This window comes from Schistocerca gregaria, chromosome 4 (assembly GCF_023897955.1).
Source record: "Schistocerca gregaria isolate iqSchGreg1 chromosome 4, iqSchGreg1.2, whole genome shotgun sequence".
NCBI lineage: Eukaryota > Metazoa > Arthropoda > Insecta > Orthoptera > Acrididae > Schistocerca > Schistocerca gregaria.
In genome coordinates, this window is record NC_064923.1 from 439,453,532 (window position 1) to 439,474,409 (window position 20,878).

At 40.5% G+C, this 20,878-nt stretch overlaps 1 protein-coding gene across 2 annotated transcripts in view; it reads right to left on the reverse strand.

Moving 5' to 3' along the window:
* The window catches only part of LOC126365858 (peroxidasin homolog), a 1,186,130-nt gene that overhangs the window by 265,835 nt on the left and 899,417 nt on the right, over positions 1-20,878 (reverse strand). For both annotated transcript variants that reach the window (XM_050008525.1, XM_050008523.1), the window contains exon 4: positions 5,760-5,831. In XM_050008525.1, the coding sequence (XP_049864482.1) occupies positions 5,760-5,831 (72 nt within the window). The remainder of the gene's footprint in view (positions 1-5,759; positions 5,832-20,878) is intronic.

Sequence of the window (20,878 nt, forward strand, 5' to 3'; positions counted from 1 at the left end):
GAATCGATAGGGATATCTGGTATCTACGTGTATCTGTTCTGGGCGATTTAAGTTCGAAGAGCCAAATACATCTAGCCAAGTATATACCAGAGAGCGGAGAAGATGTGTTGAACGAACTCAAAGTGAGGGAAAATCACCTACGGATGTGGTCGTATGTAAATCACACTTTCGAAGAATTTTTGATTACTCTTCGAGGATCTGGGACAATTATTAAATAGGATGAACGGAGGAGAACAGCTGCCACTTTGATTGGTCAGGATGCACGTTTTAGAAAAATGTTCAATAAGTTACAAAGAGAGGTGCTACAAGATAGTCGTCAAGGGTTGCTGATAACCTCATAAAATCCGAGGATCTTTGTTCCAAAACAAAGCAACACATTTGTTCCTTCCACTAAAGTCCATCTTGCACAATGATCAGAAAGGTAAAAAGTGAGTGAGTCATCAACCACTTTTCTTTACATGTACCATCGGAGAATGAAATACGAAGGTTGAACATGAACCTGATATGATGTGTACCGTTCGCTAAGTACGATACGCTGGGGCTATGATGTAGAGGGTGCAGAAATGTTAGAATTTAACGAACTGTCGATGTTCCAATCGTTGAAGACGAAGCTTTTTTTCTGTCAATCTTCGGAATAAATTGCACCCAACGTCCTCCAAGTGCTCAATATTTTGGTTGAATACATTCGAGCCCATCTCTCCCATACTGTTTTTACCATCTACAGTTGGCTCAAGTACCACAGCAGTTATTCTTTGACGTCTTGTCAGGTACCTTCTTCTTGTCGATACGTTCATCGTCGATTCCGCGAAGAATCTCTTCATTTCTTATTTTACCAGTACCTGATATTGAACATTCTTTTACTTCACCATAGCTCAGATACTTCGAATCTCTCATTTTTTGGCGTTCCTACTGTCAATGATGCTCTTCAGTAAAATGCTGTGCTGCACATGTACACTCAGAAACTTCTTCTTCGAAGTTTGATACTAGTATACTCATTTTCTCCAGGAATGCCCTCTTCGTCTGTTCTAACCCGCTTTTTATTTTCTTCTTGCTTCATCCATCATACGTTATTTTGCTTTGAAAGCAAGAGAAATCCTTTCTTTCCTCTGCTTTCTAGTCCATAATTTTGATCTCAATTTTATTGCTAATCTCACTTCTACTACTTCGGCTTACTCTCAATACGTAGTGTACATTCATTAAATTGTTTATTCCACTCAGCAGATCCGGCAAATCTTCCTCACTTTCACTGACGAAAGGAATATCAGCAGCGAATATCATGATTCATATCCCTTCACCCTTAATTTTAATCCCAGTCCTATCCTTTCTTTTACTTCCATCACTGACTCTCCGATGTACAGACTGAATAATGAGGGTGAAAGATTACATTTCTGTCTTATAATCTTTTTATTTTGAGCACTTCGTCTTGGTCTTCTATTATTATTTTTCTCTCTTCGTTTTTGTAGATATTGTATATTACTAGTCTTTCACATTATGTTGCTGTAATTTTCTTAAGAATTTTCTAGGTCTACAGATCCTATGAATGTATCACGATTTTCCTTATATCTCGCTTCCATTACCAGATTTAAATGCAGAACTACCTCTCTGGTGTCATTAACTTTCCTCATGGCGATACGATTGTGAGATACCGAATCCTCAATCTTCTTTTCCAATCTTCTGTATACTATTCTTGTCAGCAACTTGGGTACGTTATATCTCAAACAGTTTGTGCAGAAGTTCTCATAATTATCTGCGCTTGTTATCTTTGGAATTGCCCATTTGATAGTTTTTCAGGAGTATTGGGGTAAATGACCGGACTGATAGATTTTACAAACCATCTTGAATAGTGGTTTGGTTGCCATTTCTCCAAAAGGTTTTAGAAATTTTGAAGGAATGTTACCTACGTCTTCCACCTTACTGAATTTCAAGTCTTCAGAAGATGTGTGCGATTCTAATAATGGATTCCCTATGTCTTAAATATCTAGTACCATTTCATCATGCCGTAACCCATTACAAACTTCTTTCATGACATCATCGAAGAGTTGCTCGTAGATGACCTCAGTGCACTCTTTCCACCCATCCACTCTCTCCTCTGCGTTTAACAGTGAATTTCCTCTTGCACACTGAATGTTGGTGCCTTTACTTTTAATTTCATTAAAGGCCTTTTTGACTATTTCGTATCCTGAAGCAGTCCTTCCGATGACCATTTCTTTTTCTATTTCATACTTTTCGTGCAGCCATTTCACCTTGACTTCCTTGCGCTTACTATCTTTCATTTTTTCATTCTTATGGGACTTATATTTCTGTATTCCTGAATTTCGCTGGTCAGATATATACTTCCTTCATTCGTCGATCAGTTGAAGTACTTCTTCTGTTATCAAGGGTTTTTTTTTTTTTTTTGTCATTACACTCCGTCTGCCTATATCTGTCTATTGAGCTTCTGTCATTGTCCTTGTTAGAGATGCCCGTTCCTATTTACCTGCACCGTGTACTGTGGTATTGATTATCGGAATGTCTACAACCTTAGAGAAGTTCAGACGCACCTCATTACTTCTCGTGTGTCAGTACCCCCGAACCACACTTCCCTCTACGGTGTTTCTTCTCAATGATTCTTTTAAACTTCGGTTGGTCATTCAAATTGGTGGAACAATCTCTCATAGGGAAAGTATGAATGGAAATTGTCCGCGTGCTCTTCAAAGTAAGGTCCGAACGATGGGAATCTGTAATGCACCCCTACATTATACTGGTCCGGCATCTTAACTAACTATCTGTCGCCGTGGAGATTGGAGACTAGAAGAGAGGTACTGGCAGACTGAAGCTTCTGGTCTGGCTATACGATCTTATTTGAATAGGAAATTTCCCATTCTTACATACCAAAAATCTGCCAGCATATCTTAAGTATAAATCCTTTCTATGTAGATGACACGCTTCCATTGCGACTAGTGATGTAACGCGCATCTAGGTGCCCTTACTCTTCTACTGGCATTCCGAATGAAATTTTTAAACACGGATCACATTTAAGGATTGAGTTTGACTCGTTATTTTACCGTTACATCAATGCGACAAATGTATGGCTGTTCTCTTACTCCTCAACCTTACTTCAAATAATAACAAAAGAAATCCATGTGAAAAAGAGTATTCATTCCGAGATAGGCTGAGAGTAGTGGTGTTTCAACATTTCAGTAAACTGTCCACAGGTATTTTAAAGGGGTAGTGGTTGGTCTCATCTGCTGAAAGAAATGTTCAAAAAAATGGCTCAAATGGCTCTGAGCACTATGGGCCTCAACTTCTGAGGTCATCAGTCCCCTAGAACTTAGAACTACTTAAGCCTAACTAACCTAAGGACATCACACACGTCCATGCCTGAGGCAGGATTCGAACGTGCGACCGTAGTGGTCGCGCGATTCCATACTGTAGCGCCTAGAACCGCTCGGCCACCCTGGCCGGCTGTTAGTGTACAGTTTCTTACGAAGAACAAAATTTTCGGACCTCTTATTATCAAGGTGGGTGTCCTAAAGAAAGACAGTCTACAAAACCATCGAGAACATTGAGTTTGCTACAACATCTGGAGACAAGAAGAATCGTATACCAGTCAAGTCTGTCGCTGCTCAAGCCTTGCTGGACGGACCTTCTGTGTTCTGTGGATGCCGACTTAGGTTTAGTTTAGCTATTAATGATTCGTTTGATCATGGTAACGGATGGTTTACTGTAGCCATTGTCCGTGGAGGCACAGGAGCACCCAATGTTGGTGAACTCGAAAGTTTCGTTGACAGAGACATTACTGCCTTTCGCACGTATCATATGGCAGATCTTGCTAAAAAAGACTTTGGTAAATCTGCTTATATTTCGCATTCTGCTTTGTCTTTGTATACTCGTAAGAGGAGAAAATTATCTTTAAATCAGTCTGTATTCATATGGGTAAAAGGTAAAGGAGTATGTGAATATTTAAAGTTCGTTTTAGGCTGTACTGTATATTTTCATAAATAAAGTTATATTTTTTTAAACTGATTTGTAGCGTCAGCCATTAATCGGACAAGGGCACATCTATAACCGGGGGGCTCAAGGATGTAACATCATGTTGCGCCTTCAATATTGTATTACTGTTTTCCAATACGTCTGTTCCGAGAATATAAGAATACTTTGCTTTTCAAGGAGTTTCTTTGATTTGTAATTATGTCATTATTTTCTTCCCAGTCAGTAACTGGGACAGCGTTCTACATTAGTGTCACATCCACAAGACATCGAAACATGTTGTATAACTAGTTCATAACATCCATATTACCTAGGTGTAAAGGAATATGGAATATACAGTAATTTTAAAGTGATATGTCTCTGGGGCCTTATTGAGAGTACTTCTTTATCGGACCTTTTTTTAAAATTTGTTATTGCATCTCTTCGGAATGTGATATTCCTCATGATATTCTCCTCTCAGATGCTGATATTAATCTGAAGCGAATCTGTTTATGTGTTATCTTTCAACATTGCCAATATTACCAAATAGCCTTTAAACTCAAACTGTTTTATGTTACCATTTACCATATTTTTAATTACTACAAACTGACCTCCATACCGCACTCTGAAGCTGCTGTTTTAGTGCTATTTAACTGGAATGCAAATAATGGTCGTCCAGAGTAGCGAGGATAGTGTTCGCAACGCTCGATTTATCGACTTTCCCAACACCTGTTGTAATAAAACGATTTCACGAAAAATGATTTTTTTGCGTCATAAATATGAAACTGATATAAAATAAAAACAAAAACATTTGTGCTATTCTTCAGTGAAGCTTTCTGGAAACCTCTACTGCACTGTCTCAGCGTAGTTCGGGGATAATCTTTTCATTGGAACATCAGTCTCGTAAAATATTACCTACATATTTATTTGCGTCTCTGTAAATCAAGATCCGTGCTTGCAGTGATGTATTCTGCTGCTTCAACAAAAGTTTCATTATTTAGAGCCTTCGTATAGTTTGCTTTTCAATATCTTTACCGGATCAAATATAACGTACCAACATGTTATTAAAGAACTTTATTGTATAACAAAGTAGTGTTATGGTTTAATAAAAAATATCCGGATAAGTGCGATTATGACTCGCGCGTAGAGGGTTCCGTACAAACTTAATGATGTATACAAACTGTCCAACCATTTCGTTAATCGAGAATCTCGATTATTTTTGCCTGTTTCGATACTGATACTGGCAACATATGGATCTCGGTAATTCCAAGTTTTTTTAAGAACGAAAATTAAAATATTTTTTTCTTTTAACATAACTACAAATCAACAATTTTCAGAATTTCTCTTACGTGTACTGTGAACCCATGCTTTTCGCCATTTTCATGACTGTAGGTCAGCGGGTGATATGTTATAGGTTTTAGTGAGGGCGTTTGCGAGCATCAAAATTTCTGGCATAAATGGACATATGTTTCTAATTCACCTATTTAGCGTCGAGGGACCGTAAACCTCACCACATGACATAGATTTGAACTTGATAGTCTACCCGTTCCTGAGGAAAAGGGTTCTTAACACTCAGAAGACAGAGAGACAAACAAAGAGATACGCGGACTAAAAAGCGACCCATAATGGTTCCGTTTATAGCGACTGAAGTACAGAACCCTAAAAACTGCTAGTTAGCAACGTGGCAAGGTGCCAGATGTGCTTGTTGAGCTTGCTGCAGCTTTTCCACGCAACAAGTGTGTTCCTGGAAGTGCGGCTTAGAGTACTCGTAGGAGGCGGGCGAGCGCACACAGTGGTCAGCTGGTACTTACAATTGCTCCAGACTCCTCAGACCTTGAAAGACGCGTGGCTCTATCTCCCTCAGCCTGTTCTTGTACAGATACCTGCAGCAAAACATGGAAAAAGTTGTAATCACGCCAAATTAACACCTCAACCACTTTGTAGTATTTTGAGTGTTACAGTTTCTCTTGATAAAATAAATGTCCAAATGTGTGTGACTTCCTAAGGGACCAAACTGCGTAGGTCATCGGTCCCTAGACTTACACACAACTTAAACTAACTTATGCTAAGAACAACACACACACACACAAACCCATGCCCGAGGTAGGGCTAGAACCTCCGGCGGGATTCTCTTGATACTGCAAAGGTTTAGTCAACAAGTAACTTATCAAAGGTCGTAATGAACTGTATAATGTAGACATGAACTGATACATCATATCATTACAACTATCTGGTAACAACGCGTGGTTCGCCTTTGGAAGCCAATAGATTATGAACGGGGTGGATTAGACAGGTGTTTGACAGGTTTCCAGACGGGTATACCACAGGTGACACGATTTCCGCCAATTAACGACCCGTGATTTGTTAACGCGGTGCTGGTTTCCGATAGCTTACTATAATGTGTACCATTGGATCAATATCACATAAATGTGGTGAGCAAGACATTAACCTCAGCACACAATCGTCCACTATGAACAACTGCAGCAATATTCTGGTCTTGTAACACAAACAACTGTCATGCTGGAAGATTATAACGCCGTTGGGAAATAGACTCCTAGAAAAAATGGACAAAGAAGCAGTTGTCCGAATGGGATGGAAATCAGAAGATGTGACGTACACTTACAGACAAAAAAAAATTGTAAAATTTCAGAAAAATCAGACGATATATTCAACAGAAAGACCTTCATAAACTGAGCAGTCAATATAGAGTATTTCCACCTCCGGCCCTTATGCAATTAGTAATCGGCTTGGCATTGATTGATAGAGGTGTTGGAGGTCCTCCTGAGAGATATCGTGATAAATTGTGTGCAATCGACGCTTTACATAGACAAAATCTAGAGACGACTGGAGAGTCCTATCCATAATGCCCCAAACGTTCTCAACTGGGGAGAGCTTTATGGTGGAGTATAGAACAGTTCCCATTGAAAACGCCTCAAGAGTGTCTTCGTTACACGTGCAATGTGCAGCCGTAGATGGTCATGAAGAACGAAACGCATGACTCTGCCGGCCAAAATGGGATTTGGCGAGCACGAAGGACAAAGACTAGAATCTCTCGGCGTGTGCAGACGGGCCTCAGCTTGCTGAACAGCAAACCTGGCATAGTTTGCCATGAAGGGCATAAAAATCGGGCATACAACATCGTTGACTACCACTGTGGGACAGGTATGCAGCAGATGACGACCAAATGTGTTGTGCTATGAAAATAAATGGCACCATCACTCCTGAGTTTCGGACCGTATGGCGGGCGACACTCAGTCTAACAACCCACCAATGTCCGGGGCGTGTGCAGACACGTTTTCGTCCTTGAATCTCATTGACTGGAGTAGAACTGTCTTCAGTGACGAGTCCCGCATCTAACTGAGCAACGATGAGCAGCGAATATGTATGTGGAGATGCCCCGAACAGTGGTGGGATACATATCTTACTGTCACCTACCGTAAGGTCCGACAACCGGGAGTGATAGTCTCGGGTTCCATTTCTTTTCATAGCAGGAACCCTTTGGTTGTCATCTACAGCATCCTTACAGCACAGCGGTACGTCGACGATACTCTACACCCAGTTTCGCTACCGATCAGCCAATCCTGGGCTTACATTACAGCAAGATAAGGCCCGCCCACACATGGCGAGGATTTACACTGCTTGTCTCCGTGCTTGCTAGACCCTACCTTGGCCAAGAAGTTCACCAGATCGTTTCCCAGTTGAGAGTGTCTGGAGCGTTACGGGCAGGGACTTCCAACCAGCTCGGGAATCTGACGATCTAAATCGCCAATTGCACAGAATATGGCGCGATAACCTTCACGAGGACATCCAACAACACCATCGATCAATGCCAAGCCCAATAACTGCGTTCATAAGGGCCAGAGGTGGATCATCGTGTTACTGACTTGCTGAATTTGTGAACTTCTTTCTCTTAAAGAAACCATCCAATTTTGCTGAAACTGTAATCATTTTTTGTCTGTCCATGCACATCGCTAGTACCGATTTTCGTTCGATTCGAATAATTCTTGCGTGGTATTAAGATCCTTTTCTTCATCATTTCTTGGAGCGTACTTCAAGCGTGAAGCAATGCAGGTGGTCCACAATAAAGTTCAAGTGGTCCACAGCTCTTGCTGTGCCTTAAGTTTCTACGACTGGTCCAAACGAAGGGGAAGCAAATGTCCTCCTAAGCATCATAATCCCCCCGACCCGCGTTTGTCCGGGGCGTGGCGCATGTTTCGAACAGACATTCGTCTGCGTGATGGCCTATTGGGACACGACCACCGACATTACTAAGGAGCGTGATTTATCCAATGACAAGTTCAACAATGTGTGATGAAAAGTGTGATCCAAAACAGTTGTGGCTGCACCAGCGTTGTACTCCGTCGTCAGTTTGCCACATATTGCCGTATATCCTGCTTTACAGTTCGACCAAGGCTCTGATCTCTACCTTTCGTGGACGTCCAAACCTTGTCGTCTACTCGTGGTTTCACCATCGTTCTCCCATAATTTCAATACTTGCTAATGATAATGGCACCCTAAAAGCCGACCAGCTTCACCGTTTCCGATATGCTCATTCCCACCTGATAAGCAATAATAACCTGCCATTCGTCAAAGTCGCTGAGGTCAGTGGATTTCCACATTTGCGCCCCTTCGGTAGATTCCTTTATTCGCATGTGATCCGCTTATATATATAATTTCCTCACCACTTCACTTGCCTGCAAGGCCACCTGGTGGCGTTCAATCTCCTGGCTAGAAATGTTACCTGAGAAATATTTTCAATATGTTCGTACACGTATACTTGTCTCTGGTTTGAAAAATATAGACTGTTTATTGCTTACGTATTAAAAAGTACTTCGTTGCCATAAACTTCTTTTAAGAGCAGCCATTCAAATGCTATACAATACGACTCTCAAAAAGAATTACACTAGCGCTGTCTTCTAGCACGTTCCAGTAACGGCAGCTAGTACATTAAGGTGTACGGCTAACGAAAGTAATACCAGGTGTGGCTCAAGGGAGCTTGACATAAGAGCAGACATTCTCAATATACAGTATATACGAGAGCTATTGTTTTCAACCTCCAGTCAGTCGCGTAATAAAAGCCATAGTGAATATCCAGTGAAGCTTTGTGTGGATGTGTTGGGCAGAGTCTCTAGTATGTCCATCCATCGCGTCACGTCGCACTTTTCAGTTCTGCATGTAAAGATGCGTACAACAGTTGTGTTTCCTGCCAAGTGTGAAGTGTCTGTTGAGGGCACGCAGCCCATATAATGTAAATTTCCTCATGACCATTTGCGGCCGCACGTTGTACATCTGACGAAGGCGATTTGCAGCGTTTTCGATGGCATGTGTTTTATTACCCGCCATACAGCTCGAACTTTGCTCCCTCTGAATTTCATCCCTTCGCGAAACTGAATCGCTGGCTAAGAGGACAGCATTTTGGAACTGACAGCATTCTGTAGACCAGCCTAGGGAATTGGAGGAAATCACAGCCGGCTGCTATATATGACGAGGGTCTTAGGAAGTTGGTACCACGCTACGACAAAAGTCTAAATTGAAATGATGTCGACAAGAGTTGATATACATCAACGGGACTCTTGAAGCCGGGAGCTCCTGTTTACATGGCAGACGCTCTATCCATCAGAGCCACCGAGAGCGCAGAGGATAGGACTACTGCAGTGATTTATCCCTTGCACTCTCCCCGTGAGACCCACATTCCTCTCTTAATGTCCACACACTACTTTCGTAGTGCCCCTGTCCATTACAACCATTACTAGCGGCAGAGAATCTGACTGAGTCCCGTAAGATTTCGGTCAATGCCTTTGCATCCAGCATAGAAGACTCGACAAGATTGTTTGCCACGAGTAATAAGTGTAATGGGAAGGGGCACAACGAATGTAATGTGTGGACAGTAAGTTGGGAGTGTGGGTCTCACGGGGAGCGTGCAAGGGATAAATCCCTGCAATCGCACTATCCTCTGTGCCCTCGGTGGCTCAGATGCAATGAGCGTCTCCCATGTAAGCAGGAGATACCGGGTTCGTGTCCCGGTAGGGGCACACAATTTCAACTGTCCCCGTTTATGTATATCAACACATGTCGACAGCTTAGGGTCTTGATTTAATTATCATTTCATTCTAAGACAGTTGCATGGTCATCGATGGTATCTGTTCTTTCAGACATGACCGAAAGAAGAGATACCATCGTCTTAAAGTCTAAATTGGAACAATATCTATGTAGAGAAGTGGCTGGAAGGTGTAGGTAAATGTTGCAAATAATTACAATTTTTATTCTGCCTGTCATTTGTATTTAGTGACTGATCGGAGATTGAAGAAAAACCGTCGTACATTACGTATTTATCAGACAGAGTCAACAGCATCATCAGATCGTTTGCTGACTGTGCTGTTGTCTACAGTTAATTATCATTACTTTAAGATAATAGTATATAAACCTGGTGTAAGGAACGCCAGCTCTATGTAAATAAATGAAAAATGGTTATAACAAAGAGGAAAATCCTCTTAATTTCTTATTACTAGATTAGGTGATAAACAACTGTAACCCAACACATCGTTTCAGTATCGAAGGATAATAATATGTAGTAATAGGACACAGGGCAGACATATAAAATTGGCATCGGGAAAAGCCAATGGACGCCTTCATTTCTTGAAAAAGTTTTGAAAAAGTGTTGAATCGGCAAAAGGAACAGTGTACTAGACGAAAGCACGACCAATTGTAGAGTACTGCATCAGTATTTGGAGTCTGTATCTACGAGAAAAGACAGCTGACATCGGACAGATTCAAATGCCCATACCTAACAAGGCAGCGAATCCGTTACAAAGGGGTTGTAGAGAGGTCCAGGGAACTTAAGTCTGGATCTTGGTCGGAAAAGCTAAGTTCTTCTGGGGAATCCCGTTGGATTCATTTACAGAACGACTATTCGGGAAGGATTATGCAGAGAAGGTAACAACGATCAGGGTGAAAACAAATATTATTTTTGCTCTATTCGCGAGTGAATTAGGATGAAAAACTGATAATATTACTATAAGGTTCTTTCCCCAGCGGAGTATGTTGTGATTTGTGAGGGATATATACAGATTTATTGTTTACTGGGTAATCGTGTCACCAAATGAGTCAGTCATAAAACATAATTACGATTATGTTTGGTTTGTGGGGCGCTGAACTGCATGGTCATCAGCACCCGTACAAAGTACCAATTTTTACAGTCCAGTTTTTTACACAGTCCTATCTAGCCAACGTCACGAATGATGATGAGGACAACACAAAGACCCAGTCCCCAGGAAACGAAAATCCCCAAGCCGACCGGGAATCGAACCCGGGGCCCTGTGATCCAGAGGCAGCACAGTCACAAAACGAGAAATTCTTCTAAATCTTGTTCAGTTTCTTTAATCAATCCGACTTCATCTGCAACTGAAACACTACGGCTTTCTCAAGGATTGAATGCATTACCGTCGTCAAATTTACAAATGTGAGTTAATAGAAGTTAATAAAAAGGAGAAATTAACGGATTGACTGAAGAGCTTAATCAAAGAAATTATTTTAAAATTACTTTTATTTCTCAACGAAAAGAAATGTTCTTTACCACATGTAACACACTAAAAATACTTAACAATTTAGAATTAGGTAATCTTTCGTCGAAAATATGATACAAAATTTACTTTACAGTTTACTGATTCCTTACATAAATGTACCATGTTAGTTAAAAGTTGTTCTGAAACAGGGATTCCCTTACGATGCTACTTCATCTGTAATTATAAACAGAATTTTTACTATCTATGTGCGGTACGAAAGTTGCTGCAAGAAGATATGAGTATTTGTAAGTCCAAAATATTAATTGGAGCTCGATGTAAATATTTAAGACTCAAAGCTAACATGAAAGTAAGTTTTAAAATAACGAATGTTGTTTCAGGACTCTATAAAGGTATTTTAATTTTGAACACGAGTTTGTATTTAAAAATAAATTAAGGTAAAAGAGTCTGCGTATCTTACACATTTAAGAGATTATTGTTGGAAATTGGCACGACTAACACAGGGAAAAAACTGAAATGGAAAAACTGCGACGACAGAGTCAGTCCGTGTTTGTAAACGTCAAAGGGAAGACGATCTCATTAAAAACATGTATTGCAGGCGTAATAACGAAAAGAGTGCACCACTTTTATTTAGTTCCCAGAACAGCAACGATTTCAATAGCTTTCTCTCTTTACCTGTTTCTTGTCTCAAGTTAATTTACTTGGCTTCATTTTTATACTCTATTCTTTGTGTCGCTCATTTATTTTTGTATATAGTTATCTCCGACTCGTGTACACACAGTCACCATTGATTATAAGGCTTTTCAAAATCGTTCTGGAGTTTTAATACGATGATTACACAAGTTCATGTTAAGAAACTGCTGTTAACGAGTGGTTATTATAACAATATTTAACTGTTGTTCCTTCGTTTCTCTGTGCTTTCAGATGCCCCACAAAAAACGTTGTCCAAGATAAATAGTACGTCACTTTCAAACAGTTATCCAGGAATCATAGAATATGTGATCGTTGTGGAGCATCTGGTCGAGATAGAGAAATATCACTACTCTACTTCCAGCAAATTAAGTATCTTTCGAAATTGTTGTTGTCGTGGTCTTTAGTCCTGAGACTGGTTTGATGCAGTTCTCCACGCTCCTCTATCCTGTGCAAGCATCTTCACTTCCCAGTACGTACTACAGCTTACATTCTTCTGAAGCTGCTTAGTGAATTCATCTCCTGGTGTCCCTCTACGATTTTTACCCTCCACGCTGACCTCCAATACTAAATTGGTGATCCCTTGATGCCCCAGATTATGCCCTACCAACCGATCCCTTCTTCTAATCAAGTTGAGCCACAAATTTCTCTTCTCCCCAATTCTATTCAATACATCCTCATTAGATATGTGACCTACCCCTCTAATCTACAGCATTATTCTGTAGCACCACATTTCGAAAGCTTCTATTCTCTTCTTGTCTAAACTATTTATTGTACACGTTTCACTTCCATACATGGCTACACTCCATACAAATACTTTCAGAAACGACTTCCTCACACTTAAATCTATACCCGGTGTTAACAAATTTCTCTTCTTCAGAAATGCTTTCCTTGCCATTGTCAGTCTACATTTTATATCCTCTCTACTTCGACCATCATCAGCTATTTTGCTCCCCAAATAGCAAAACTCCTACTACTTTAAGTGTCTCATTTCCTAATCTAATTCTCTCAGCATCACCCGACTTAATTCGACAACATTCCATTATCCTCGTTTCGCTTTTGTTGACGTTCATCTTATATCCTCCTTTCAAGACACTGTTCATTCCGTTCAACTGCTCTTCCCAGTCCTTTGCTGTCTATGACAGAATTACAATGCCATCGGCGAACCTTAAAGTTTTTGTTTATTCTCCATGGATTTTAATACCTACTCCGAATCTTTCATTTGTTTCCTTTAATGCTTGTTCAATACACGGATTGAATAACATCGGGGAGAGGCTACAACCCTGTCTCACTCCCTCCCCAACCACTGCTTCCCTTTCATGTCCCTCGACTCTTATAACTGCCATCTGGTTTCTGTACAAATTGTAAATAGCCTTTAGCTCCCTGTATTTTACCCCTGCCACCTTCAGAATTTGAAAGTGAGTATTCCAGTCAACATTGTCAAAAGCTTTCTCCAAGTCTAAAAATGTTAGAAACGTAGGTTTGCCTATCCTTTATCTATTTTCTAAGATAAGTCGTAAGGTCAGTATTGCCTCATGTGTTCCCATATTTCTACGGAATCAAAACTGATCTTCCCCGAGGTCAGCTTCTGCCAGTTTTTCCATTCGTCTGTAAAGAATTCGCGTTAGTGTTCTGCAGCCGATGTCTGGGGGTATTTCGCCTGTCTCAAACATTTTGCTCACCAGATGTAGAGTTTTGTGAGGACTGGCTCTCCCAAGGCTGTCAGCATTTCTAATGGAATGTTGTTTACTCTCGGGGCCTTGTTTCGACTTAGGTCTTTCAGTGCTCTATCAAACTTTTCACACAGTATCATATCTCCCATTCCATCTTCATCTACATTTTCTTCCCTTTCTATAACATGACCCTCAAGTACATAGGCCTTGTATGGTCCCTCTGTATACTCCTTCACCTTTCTGCTTTCCCTTCTTTACTTAGAACTGGGTTTCCACCTGATTCCATCTGAGCTCTCGATATTCATACAAGTGGTTCTCTTTTCTCCAAAGGTGTCCCTTTAATTTCCCTATAGGCAGTATCTATCTTATCCCCAGCGAGATAAGCCTCTACATCCTTACATTTGTCCTCTAGCCATGCCTGCTTAGCCATTTTGCACTTCCTGTCGATCTCATTTTTGAGACGTTTGTATTCCTTTTTGCCTGCTTCACTTATTGCATTTTTATAATTTCTCCTTTCATCAATTAAATTCAGTATTTCTTCTGTCACCCACGGACTTCTACTAGCCCTCTTCTTTTTACCTTCTTGATCCTCTGCTGCCTTCACTACTTCATCCCTCAAAGCTACCCATTCTTCATCTACTGTATTTCTTTCCCCCATTCTTGTCAATTCTTTCCTTATGCTTTCCCTCAAACTCTGTACAACGTCTCGTTTAGTCAGTTTATCCAGGTCCCATCTCCTTAAATTCCGACCTTTTTGCAGTTTCTTCAGTTTTCATCTACAGTTCATAACTAATAGATTGTGGTCAGAGACCATATCTGCCCCTGGATATGTCTTGAAATTTAGAATCTTTTTCCTAAATCTCCGTCTTACCATTATATAATATATCTGAAACCTGTAAGTACTTCCAGGCTTCTTCCATTTATACAACCTCCTTTTATGATTCTTGAACCAAGTGTTAGCTATGATTAAGGTGTGCTCTGTGCAAAATTCTATCAGGCGGCGTCCTCTTTCATTTCTTACCCCCAATCCATATTCAGCTACTACGTTTCCTTCTCTTCCTTTTCCTACTATCGAATTCCAGTCACCCATGACTATTAAATTTTCGTCTCCCTTCACTATCTGAATAATTTCTTTTATCTCACCATACACTTCTTCAATTTCTTCGTTATCTGCAGAGCTAGTTGGCATATAGACTTGCACTGTTGTCGTAGGCGTGGGCTTCGTGTCTAGCTTGACCACAATAATGCGTTCACTATGTTGTATGTAGTAGTTTACCCGAACTCCTATTTTTTTTATTCATTATTAAACATATTCCTGCATTAGCCCTATTGCTTTGTATTTATAACCCTGTATTCACCTGACCAAAAGTCTTGTTCCTCCTGCCACCGAACTTCGCTAATTCCCACTATATCTAACTTTAACCTAGCCATTTCCCTTTTTAAATTTTCTAATCTACTTGCCCGATTAAGGGCCGGAGATCCGAATGGGGGACCATTTTACCTCCGGAATACTTTACCCAAGTGGACTCCATCATCATTTATCCATACAGTAAAGCTGCATGCCCTCGGGAAAAATTACGGCCGTAGTTTCCCCTTGCTTTCAGCCGTTCCCAGTACCAGCGTAGCAAGTCCGTTTTGGTTAGTGTTACAAGGCCAGATCAGTCAATCATCCAGACTATTGCTCCTGCAACTACTGAAAGCGCTGCTGCCTCTCTTTAGCAACCATACGTTTGTCTCACCTCTCAACAGATACCCCTCCGTTGTGGTTGCACCTACTGTACGGCTATCTGTATCACTGAGGCACGCAAGCCTCCCCACCAACGGCAAGGTCTATGTTTTCTAAATTAAAAAACCATACAAACAAACAAACAAACGCTGCAGTCATATCATGACATGCAGATTCAAGCCAATGAAATTACCCCAGTGAAAAGTTCAAAGGAATGCAATTGTTTGATGAAGAGAACACTGTTTGAAAACTGATTATATTATTGTTTGTTGAAAGAACGACAGACTTGGGTACTCTAACACGACAGATAGCCGAAAGGTTAATGGAGGATGTTATAACTGTATCTGAAATCAGACACACGTTTTTCATGAGATATTCGCCCCTGAAAATGTCATTCATGGACGTTTTTAACCCTGTCTTTAAGATAGATTTTTAGCAGACACCGAAATAGAAATAGGCACATTATAGAAAAGAGGTAGATGAAGCATATTGGATTAAAATACTGTTAAAAGGGTGTCAACTAGAATAGATCAATTTTATTCGTGAAGTAATCTCTCTTCCACAGTCTTCGTTACATTCAGATTTATTGAAACAGGTTAGGGAATTAAAAACTGGTAGCCTGTCAAAACTTCATTTTAAGTGTGGTTGCATGAGTAGAAAGAAAAAAATAATGTGTCCATTAATATTAACATAAATCTTGTTATGCATATCCTGTAAACAGGCTCTTTCCACAACATGACGATAAATGAATCGTTCAAATGGTTAATAGAACGTGTAATTAGCTAATTAACTCATCAACTTTATAGAATATGTGAAACACGAATATGAACGTTTTATATACTCACGAAAAAAATTTAGCTTATTACCTTAAAAGTTGTAGCAACACGCAAGTGATATTGCTGTAACCTGAACACATCGATTAAAACAACAAGTTTACTGTTTATAGTCACGATTTATTCTGTATCCGCTACATGTTTCAGCGATTTAAACCTCCATCATTAGCTGGATTTCTGTTAATTAATGTGATTTGTAAATCTCGAGTTTCCAGATTTGGGGGAATGTGCGGCATTGACAAGTAGCAGAAGGCAGAAACAAATCGCTGCTTCAACACATGGTTTATAGTTTCGTGGTCGTCTTTAATTGAAAACATGAAAAAAATAGAAATGTAAAAGCATACATACCTACAGCGAAGGGAGTCTCCGATTTCTAACGAGTTGCGTCACTTTGTAAACACTGTGATGATGAAAGTGGCAACTAGACACTAATAACTGTAAAGAACATAAGAAAAAATAATAGTGCGCTATAGTCTTCTTCTTCATCTTCTTTTGTTAAGTGCCTACCTCATCTAGAATAAGATTTGTTGTATTCCAATTCCGGCAGTTTTATTTCATTTAACTTTGCGGCCTTACATTCTCCCTATTACACTAATCATCTTCTGTCTAAGGGAGCGATGCCATGTGCGCTATGTGGCCCCCTGCCCACGAAATTCTTTAGTTGATCGTATTTTATCTGTTTGCGTACCGTATTTTCAAAGGTTAGCATTACCCTAAATGAGTTGGGAACAGGGCGCCCAAACTACATTCAGGTAGACCAGTGCAGCACACATGGTCGTTTGTCAAGAGCATACGTCCAATCCGTGTCCGGCTCGTATTTATATCTTGCTAGCCAGTGCGCTGAGCGCCACATTATACGAGCAGGTAATCATGTTACGTATAGTGGCAAAACTTGAAACATAACAGTATTTTTGAACAACTCTCAAATCATTGCGGAAGTATTTGGTTGAATAGATTGAAACGCGGCAGGCAAATTCGCAGACCTTTATCAGTTAATACGAGACGATTCTGCAGTAAAAGACCGATAACAGTTTGGATTTCATTGGTAATGTTTTTAGTAAAGTATGTCGAATCAGATCGACTGTTAATACTGAGTTCTATATAGCTTTATTTACTTTCATATAACATTGTGTAGGGCTTACTTGAATTTCTGGATGATTTTTGTGTGCGTAGGAAGACTCAGTACATTGGATCTGGGACGGGACAGGCAGCGAATGCAACGGAAATAAGAGCTTCCCATAGCCGCCAGCGCATACTAGTGCCTTGGGTGTTGTCTGGATGAAAGTCGGGATGCCAGGTGGCCAGTACAGGCTAGCAGGATGTTGTTTTGTTTTATAAACTAGCACTGCCGAGTGACAGACTGCGATTGGGCTACATCAGCGGGAGAGCGCCACTTTCTCATATTTTCGGGACGGCTTTTCGAAGATAACCACCAGCCACTTTTCTAAAGAAACATGACTTGCAGAAAATAATGGCCTAGACCCATGAAGCGCTTTGCAAATCCAGAGGACTTCTGAGGTGAGACTAGTTGCTTGTTTCAAGGATGAGACATTGGTAAAATAGTCAGTGGTATCATGGAGCCGGTGCTCAAGCTATTTTTCTTTAGAAGTAGAAAGGCGTCTTGTTATTTGGTTTGAGTTCTTTCGTGATGTGTTGTCTTGGTGGGATTTAGTGCTGCAAGGAACCTCACTATTGAGAGTCTGTGACTTGTATTTTCCACTGTTGGTGGGCAGGCACTGTTCGGCGGGGCAAAGATATCAGGGTATACGAATCACTTAAAATGATCAGAGTTGGTGGCTAGGTGCGGAGGTAACTGTATCTAAAGGTGAGAGCCACGAAGGAGAGCACACCGGAGGAGTTGGCAGGAAGACGTGGCAGAGAGCGCACCTAGAAACCAGAACTGCGGCAGTAGCAACACACCTTCATTCACAATCAGAGAGCCATCGGCAAGATAGTGGCAGACGCCACGGCAGTCAGTAAATAATTTATAGAGAGCGTAATAGGAGCACCGGCGTAACAGGGCATTTTTGGTGCGCACTTGTAGAATTCTGGACGATTATCCTCTTTGGTCCCAGAACTGCACTATTGACTGTATGAGCTTCTTAATTACCCAGCAGGTAAACAGATGACTTTTTTGTTTGTTTAATGAGGTTTGAAACCCATTATCTGATAGAAATTTATGTCTAGAGGGCATCATTTTCTCGTTGAGTTGAGTAACAGTGCAAGGCAATAAATCCACGAATTTGAAGTTGTGTATATACTATTCCACAATCTTTCATATTTTGTTCATAACTGCTATTTTTTTAATGAACAAATGATTGTTTTACATGGAAGACTGGTCCTGTGAGAAACCTACCACTCATACTGGAGTATTTTTTGGCAAACTCCCACTTTAGCATCAATGGCTAAGAACTTAAAAATCGCGTTGCGCTTATTAAATTCACAGCTTGGATCTTAGGTGTGTGACCAGCTCACAGTCAGCTTTCTCTGTCAGGGTAAATTTTCACACGCAGGGTTTTTGTAAGATTCACAGAAATAGAAACATATATTTCTCCAGAGGCCATAGATTATTGTCTGTCATGTTTACATAACTTAAAACTTTGCATGCATTTAAGTAAGCAAGGTTGGAATATTGGAAATTTTAAGTGCAAAGAAGATATAAAATAATTATCTTGCCAATAGGAACAACAATTATACATGGGTTTCACATATTACTATTATATTACATTGTGTGTGTGTGTGTGTGTGTGTGTGTGTGTGTGTGTGTGTGTGTGTGTGTGGGAGGGAGAGTCGCGAGTGTGTGTGTATGTGTGCGTGTGTGTGAGAGGGCGAATGTTGAAAGATAGAATACGAAAAGGAGTGAAACAGCGACCGCGCAGTTTTGAATATGAGAGAGGCCTACACCACTGAAAAGTTTAGTGGAAGTAAAATACATTGTGGCTGGTGACGAAATTTGGTCTTTCAGTCGATATCAGAGACAGTCACAGGAAAGTGTAACAAAAAATGTTATATATAAATAACCCAAAATTTACATTCAAATCACGTAATAATAATTAATATTATCATTATTGTTCTGTTATGTCCCTTACCATACAGACTGTAATGTTGACTTGCTAAGATAACTAAGTAACGTCGGTTAGATGTAAGAGACGGTCTGAAGTCTGCAGTCTTGACAGGTGATATAAATGCATAAATAAATAAATGAGTAGTGGGGAAGCGGTATAAAGATGGTGCTGGATGGAGGAGCCAACGTTTTTAAACTGACCAGTTCCTTGTACTAATAATTTAGATAAAATTGTACCAGATGCAAAAAAGTGTCGCGAAATGGTAAACTTTTTCAAGGATCCTGATTTAATACCATAGGAAAATATAAATGTTAAAAGTGATAACAGTTATATAAGTTTCCCCAGAAGCACAACATATTAGAAATTTTAAAGCAAGCAATCTGAGCAGTTCTCTTAGGTTGTTCGCTGATGATGCTCTAATTTACCGTCTAGTAAGGTCATCCGAAGACCAGTATCAGTTGCAAAGCGATTTAGAAAAGATTGTTGTATGGTGTGGCAGGTGGCAGTTGACTCTAAACAACGAAAAGTGTGAGGTGATCCACATGAGCTCCAAAAGAAATCCGTTGGAATTCAATTACTCGATAATTAGTACAATTCTCAAAGCTGTCAATTCAACGAAGTACCTGGGTGTTAAAATCACGAACGACTTCAGTTGGAAAGACCACATAGATAATATTGTGGGGAAGGCAAGCCAAAGGTTGCGATTCTTTGGCAGGACACTTAGAAGATGCAACAAGTCCACTAAAGGGACAGCTTACACTACACTCGTTCGTCCTCTGTTAGAATACTGCTGCGCGGTGTGGGATCCTTACCAGGTGGGACTGACGGAGGACATCGAAAGGGTGCAAAAAAGGGCAGCTCGTTTTGTATTATCACGTAATAGGGGAGAGAGTGTGGCAGATATGATACGCGAGTTGGGATGGAAGTCATTAAAGCAAAGACGTTTTTCGTCGCGGTGAGATCTATTCACGAAATTTCAGTCACCAACTTTCTCTTCCGAATGCGAAAATATTTTGTTGAGCCCAACCTACATAGGTAGGAATGATCATCAAAATAAAATAAGAGAAATCAGAGCTCGAACAGAAAGGTTTAGGTGTTCGTTTTTCCCGCGCGCTGTTCGGGAGTGGAATGGTAAAGAGATAGTATGATTGTGGTTCGATGAACCCTCTGCCAAGCACTTAACTGAGATGTAGATGTAGATGTATAAACGTACGTAACGGAGGTGTCGGGGCAGCATCTATCTCATTGCACTGAAAAGTTCATTTGCATGTGGTGGGAGTGAACGCATTGGCAGTGGAACCTCAGTTCAATACCTTCTCTTATTGAAGAGCAATAAATTAAGAGCAAGCAGCGGGCCGTGTTTCCCTATCTGTGGGTGTTCGGACCACTTGTTCTTCGGGGTGGCATCCTCCTGCTGCTGTCC